This window comes from Arachis ipaensis, chromosome B2 (genome assembly GCF_059453495.1).
Source record: "Arachis ipaensis isolate K30076 ecotype BB chromosome B2, ASM5945349v1, whole genome shotgun sequence".
In the NCBI taxonomy this organism is placed as follows: Eukaryota; Viridiplantae; Streptophyta; class Magnoliopsida; order Fabales; family Fabaceae; genus Arachis; species Arachis ipaensis.
Window position 1 is genome coordinate 23,120,412 of NC_142437.1, and position 6,933 is coordinate 23,127,344.

A 6,933-nucleotide genomic window follows, 5' to 3' on the forward strand; every position below is an offset into this window, starting at 1 on the left:
CTATCACATTGCCTGAGCCAATAATAGTATTAACATATTCCTCTTTTGGCACAAGATGGGTAAAATATATATCACTTTTGAGAATAGTGTGCGAGCTTGCACTATCCGCAAGGCATACATCTTCATTACATATCCTTGTCATTCTCTTCAAAAACAAATAATAATAAAATGAGTAGTATGCACAGTTAAATTGAATACTTGATCAGAATTATTTTTCTAAGAAACACTGTACATAAAATAATGTCATATACTAAAATTTTATTTTAAAATTTGACACATTTAATAATTTCAAAATTTATAAACATTAATATTTCATTATTTATGTACATCACATTTGAAACTTAAATACATAGAAAATAAAACTTAACAATAAGTTCTTTACATTATTTATTTACATATATAATTCACAGTCCCACATATTAAACTATTCCATCATTGATCAAATGACCAATATTTCCTTCAGGATCCTCAAAGAAATCAGATACATCATAATGAGTGGTGGAGTTCTCAGCATCATTTGAAACAAAATTTGTTTCCTTTTCTTTGTCGTCCTTTTTCAAAGATGCCTGGTAAAGATCAACTAGGTGCCTTGGGGTACGACAGGTACGAGACCAATGGCCCTTTCCACCACAACAGAAATACTTATCCTCTGTTGATTTACTCTACCCGATATTTCTTTCTCTATCCCACTTCTGGTGAGATCCTCTCTTTTGAACATAATTCTTTTTCTTTCCATAATTTTTCTTGTTATTAAAAGCTTGCCATTTACCTCTTCTGGGGTAATGATTTGCCGCATTTACTTCAGGAAATGGGGCGGCGCCAGCTGGGCGCGCTTCATGATTTTTCAATAACAACTCATTGTTGCGTTCAGCAACAAGAAGGCAAGAAATTAACTCAGAATATTTTTTAAACCCTTTCTCTCGATACTGCTGCTGCAGGAGCACATTCGAGGCATGAAAGGTTGAGAAAGTTTTCTCCAACATATCATGATCAGTTATTTTTTCCCCACACAATTTCATTCGTGAGGTGATTCGAAACATTGTAGAATTATATTCATTTATAGATTTAAAATCTTGTAAACGCAAATGCGTCCATTCATATCGGGCTTGAGGAAGTATCACCGTTTTCTGATGATTATACCTTTCTTCAAGGTCTTTCCAAAGATCTGCAGGATCTTTTAATGTAAGATATTCATTTTTCAATCCTTCGTCAAGATGACGACGAAGAAAAATCATGGCTTTAGCTTTATCCTTCTGAGATGCATTATTTTCAGCCTTAATGGTATCTTCAAGATCCATTGAATCAAGATGGATTTCAGCATCTAATATCCATGATAAATAATTGTTTCCAGATATATCAAGAGCATTGAATTCAAGATGAGAGAGTTTCAACATAATGAAAAATTTGTTACTTGAGTCTTCCTAAAAATTTGATCAGAGTCTCGTGCTGATAACGTGTTGTAAAACAACTAAATAAATAAGGAAGATGTAAATATAAAATAAAGATATATAAATAGAAGACTCTAGCATTAATATAATTAGCTCAATAATGATTTATATATATACATTAATATTATATGTTATAATATGTATATATATGTAAATATAGAAAGAAGTATTAAAAGTAAAGAGAGAGAGAATTGCATTTGTATAAGAAGAAAGGAGAGAGGAAGTATTTGCTTTATTGCTTATGTTTTTCTCTGAGGCAAAAGCCTCTATTTATAAGCGTATGTAATAGTATTTTGTCAAACTACATTAAATAATATTCTTCTTCAAAACCTGAGTCTGTGGGAAAATGGTCATCCACCTAGGCTTCCTTATCGTAACACATTCTTAGTGACTTGGGAATATTTTCTCTTTTTGGTAGCAAATCTCTCTCAAATACAATTTTTTTCACCTGAATTTAGCTTTTGAAAGTGATATGAGATATCAGATTTTGAGTTTTAAAACGTTTATAGATAATAACTCACTTTTGGGCTTGGATTTAAAAGAATCAATATTTGTAAGCCCTAACCCTAATTAAACTCCAGAAAAAAAATTTAAACAGGGCTGGCCCTACAAGCCCTAAAAGCTCTAGACTCGGCCTCTTCCTCCCTGAGACCTGCGCTGAACGTCCTGACCCGGTGAAGACAAATTCGTGCGCTGAACGTGAATGCGGTGCTTCTCCTCCTCCCTGAAGCGGTGCTCCTCTTCCTCCCTGACCCCGTGACGCGGTTCTCTTCCTCCTATCAGCTATTCAGCTTGTTTCTGCTTTAGAGAGAGTGTGTTTCTGCTTCAGAGCTTCAAAGGTGACTTTCTTCTTCTTCTCTCCCTCTCTTAGAGTTTCTGCCTTTCTAGTTTGCTTATTTCTGCTTGATTTCAAAATGAGATTTTTCAAATTAGTTCAAATTAGTGTGTTTCTTCTTGATTCAGGGTACCCTATTCATAATGTCATAATGAAACCATTAAAGAAGAAAATGAATGCTTGTTTTCATTTACATTGCTTTTATTCTGAAGAAACCAATATGCTAACTGAATTCGGAATATTTAGTTTGCAAGTAGTAATGGAACCGAGTATTGTTGAACCTCCGTGGCATCTTGTAATTATGAAATTGCTTATCCATTTCTCTAGGTTTGTGCCTTCTTTTGATTGTAGGGAAAATGTTTTATTTTGAGAATCAAAAGAGATATAGGATTCTTTGATCAGTGGAAATTATTAAGTTAACTTTGGATTTTGAAGTCTTTTATGCAGATGGAAAAATTTATGTGTTGATATTTTGGATCTATAAGGTTTGATTTATTCATTCTTTGTACAATTATATTCTCTTGAATGTCAAATTGGAGTTCCTTTGTTGTTTCTTGACTTCTTGGGATGGAAAAGGCTTGTTCAGCAAGAGATTAAGGGGCAAAGACTAAGGACGAAAAGAAATTAAGGATGGTGTAACATTTAATATTTAGGAACATATTTTGTTCTTATTTAGATCAGTTGATTATAAAGTGCAGTTTTGTGCAAAAGATTATAAAGTGGGTTCTTTTTTTCTCTTGTTCCTGCAATGAAGTTCTGAAATAGTGCTCTAAATAGTGGTTTGGGATTCACAAACAAGAAAATTGCATTTATGCCCTTTTCTCCGTCTCCTGAGTCTCAGTCTCTAGGGTTGCTCTTCCAACTGCAAAAGCGACATCCTGCAATGGAACCAGATGGTGTCGTTTCGAAGCCCTTCGCTGTTGTCGCTTGCGTTTCGATGGCGCTGCTCTACGTGGCGGTTCTCTACGCTCCGACGTTGCTCCTCCGCCTCCCTCCGCCTTCCTCATTCGAAGCCTACATGATCCGACGCTTCCTATGCGCCGTCGTTTCGACCGTTCTCTCTCTTTCGCTTTCTGCTCTCATTATCCCTGTAAGTACGCACTTCTTTCAGTTTTCCCTTTTTTGTGGTAATGTACTGTGGCTGCTAGCAACGGTGAACATTAGCTTGTTCTAATTTAAATTCAAATGTAACTTATAACTAAGTATTTTTTATTTGAAACAATCGAACAAGTGAGAAAAGTTAACTTTTTTAAGTAAAATTGCATTTTGGTCTAGCTATATTAGTTATCCAAGGATAATCGCTGCTTCACTAGAGTCTAGAGAGAAGTGAGCCAAGCAGAATTTTTTAATTGTTTTGGAGGTTTTTGAGGATTTATGTGGCAATAACAATCTTGGAGGACTAAATGTGCTTTTTTTTTCCAGTTGATTTAATAAAACTAAGTGATAAATGTAATTTAGTTAAAGATAACTTTAGTTTTGGGCTATGATTTATTTAGTTTTGGTGCTATATATTCTGTAATAATGGAGCTGTTTTACTGTGTGAGCAGGTGCAAAGTAAGGAACTGCTATACCTTTTTGGTGTTTATGGCATCAGAATGGATCATATTGTGAGTATAATGAATCACATTAAAACAAGTTCAATTCAATGCATTTTTTTTTTAAATTTTGGTAATGTTTTGGTGAAGTAGAATGGATAAAATAAAGATTAAAGAGAGTGATTTTTGTGAATTGAATGTCAGCCGGTAGAAATTAAGAAACTACCAAGTCATGTTACATAAACTAAATGAAATATAGATTGCTTTTCCATGTCAGCTTCCTGAATTTCTATTGGCTAACCTTCAATGCGTAGAAATTATTCTCTAAAATGAAAGTGTATTTTCTTGTTACAATATGCAGATTGGAAATCTGGGTCACCCTCATTCCTAAAATTTCCTTTCTGAAATACGGTTTTCTGTCTGGAACAGTGGCAAGCAGTGGTCTTTCCTCTTACCCTGACCTCTCTAATGTATGCTGGCTCGTTGTTCCTCAAGTTTCTTTTACTACTCGGCTCTTGGAGGGAACACACAAATTCAGGCGGTGGCCTTTCCTTTGATTCATGTAAATATGCGACACAGAAGTTTGTTGCATGGTTTTCTGCAGTGTCAACAAATGTTATGGCGTGGCGAAACTATATTGTGGTTGGTACTAATTTTATAGTCATGTAACATCTTGAACCTTTTCCATTAGATTGCGCTGAGCTTATGCCTTTTTTTTGTCCTCTCATGTCAATGATGAGAGTTGAAAGCACAGCAACAAATAATAGTTCATAATTTGTGAGTACAGCTTAAGTAATGTGTCTTTTGTGGTTCATTTTCATATCATTCATGCAATTTGGGAATTTTTATGTATGATTCATTGAACAGGCACCCCTTACCGAGGAGTTGGTGTTTAGGGCATGCATGATACCTATACTACTGTGTGGAGGATTTAAGCCATATGGTGTCATACTTCTTTGCCCTATTTTCTTCAGCCTGGGTAAGTTCTTAGATGTCAGTTCTACAAAAATGGATTTGGTTTGTAGCTATGTTATAGAGCTGAATTTTGTGTTTATATACAAATGCTAATCTGGCACTTAATAATTAAGCATGTTTAACAGTTTAAGAGAAGTCATCAAGCATTCATTAGTGTAAGTTAGGTTTTATATCATTGACATTAGACCATGTTTGTTCTCAAGTTCATCATGGTTTTTGGATGCTACTTTAGGGATCAATATTTATTCGCAAGTCTTATTTGATTAAAATAAAAATAAGTACCTAAGTTTTCATTTCAGTCATCTGAATGAATACTAACTGCTAATTTTAAGGGTACGTGTAGCACAGCCCATGCACTTGCACTCAGACTTGCTAGGCCATAAAACATTCAATAACTTCCATCTAGATGTAAAATGAAGAAAGTAATTAGTAAAACTATTTCCTTTTCAACCATAATGCTTAACGAGAAGTTTATATTGTCTTATTCAACTAAATGGTTAAGGAGAAGTTTAGCTGCATGATTGGTCAAACTCGCAAGAATTATTGTCCTTTACAAATGCAGTGCCTAATTGGAAGTTTTACTGCATCATTGGTTTGCAGCACATTTAAATCATTTCATGGAGATTTATGCCAAGCAAAACTACAGAATAAAGAAGGCTGTTATGGTTATAGGTACGCCCAATGTGTACTTTATTTATCAGGTTCCTCAATTGTTATCTAAATCCCCCTATCCGATTTGTTTTCTCTTATCTTGAGATTTTGGCTCATTTCTAGAATATAAATAGTTTCCTGCAATGATATTCTTACTGAAAACTAAATTATGGCTGCAGGTCTCCAACTTGGTTACACTGTTGTCTTTGGGTCATATGCATCTTTTCTTTTCATTCGAACTGGTATGCGATGTTTGTCCAATTTACTAAGTTCTAACATTTTACATCTGTTAAGTTCTCATGACAAGTCAACATGGTTCTTTTGCGTTTTGTTGGTTTTATTGTCCTTTCCCCTGCTCATATTTTTGTTTTCTCCTTTTGCCTGAGCAGGACATCTTATTGCTCCTCTGGTTGCACATATATGTTGTAATTTTATGGGACTGCCGGTACTATTTTCGAAGAGAAGTGGTATGTGTATAATAAATTTCACATGGATCAATCAATTTCAAAATACATGATATATATTAAACGAATTTTATCCCTCTTTTCTAATTTTTTCAATCCGTGGCTACATTCCTTTCTTTGCATGAAATAGGTCTTACAAGCTTATGATTCTTATGATTCCCTTTTGGTTAACAAATATTACTCTTAAGAATGAATCAAAATTAACTACTTGTCTTTATAAGTTTGAATACACTGTTAGTTAGTATGATTGACTGGTATTTCTGATTTTTCTTCCATAGTTATGTCATTTTTTTCTGTTTCAGCGGCAGCGAGTATAGCATTCATATTAGGACTTTTGGGCTTCTTGTGGCTTCTTTTCCCAATAACAACCCCAGATTTGTATAATGATAGAGTAGATAATTGCAGTTGTTGGCAAGGTTATTGCTCATGGAGAGTAAGAAATTCTTCATCGATGTAAAATATAAAAGCTGGGTGAGAGAACAAAGAATGAATTGTATAAGAACAAGGTTTTCCTTACTAGTTATTCTCTTTTATATTTGTGTTATTTTTCTTATTCAAGCTTAAGAAATTATTTATGTTTTTTCTTTGTGTTTTGGAATAAACTACTATTTGTACCCATGAATTTTGTGAACGCTGACAAAAGTACCCATCAAATAAGAAAACTAACGTTGTACCCATGAAAGATGGGTTCCGTGTGACAATAGTACCCAAATCCTGATTTTTTGTTGACTTTTTAATAAAATTTCCAAATTACGCTTTTTATCTTCCTCTTCAAATTTCAAATGTTCACCACCTTCACCCTTTGACTTCTTCTGCCACCACCAGCCACCAAAAAATTAAAAAGATTAAAAACTATGAATTATTATCTGAGGCTATTGTTTAAATATTATGAATTTGTAGATCTGATGCAGAAAAAGAAAAAGAAATTTGAAATTAACCAAAAAAAACGTATATTTTAGTTTCTTGGTGTCACTGTGGGAACAAGGGGGCAGAACCAAGAACCTTTGAGAACTGAGAGAAGAATA

General features: G+C 34.1%; 1 protein-coding gene across 2 annotated transcripts; it reads left to right on the forward strand.

The window, feature by feature from the left end:
* Nucleotides 1-2,095: 2,095 nt before the first annotated feature.
* FACE2 (farnesylated protein-converting enzyme 2) lies at nucleotides 2,096-6,466 on the forward strand. Of its 2 annotated transcripts, XM_016327664.3 has the most exons (9): nucleotides 2,096-2,287; nucleotides 3,125-3,373; nucleotides 3,831-3,890; nucleotides 4,248-4,460; nucleotides 4,686-4,797; nucleotides 5,394-5,465; nucleotides 5,624-5,686; nucleotides 5,834-5,911; nucleotides 6,211-6,466. In XM_016327664.3, the coding sequence occupies exons 2-9, from the start codon at nucleotides 3,167-3,169 to the stop codon at nucleotides 6,363-6,365; spliced, it is 960 nt and encodes a 319-aa protein (XP_016183150.1). In that variant the 5' UTR covers nucleotides 2,096-2,287; nucleotides 3,125-3,166; the 3' UTR covers nucleotides 6,366-6,466. The 2 variants fall into 2 exon arrangements, with proteins under 2 accessions (XP_016183150.1, XP_016183149.1); XM_016327663.3 differs by lacking the exon at nucleotides 2,096-2,287 and having other exon boundaries at nucleotides 2,947-3,373.
* The last annotated feature ends 467 nt before the right edge of the window (nucleotides 6,467-6,933 follow it).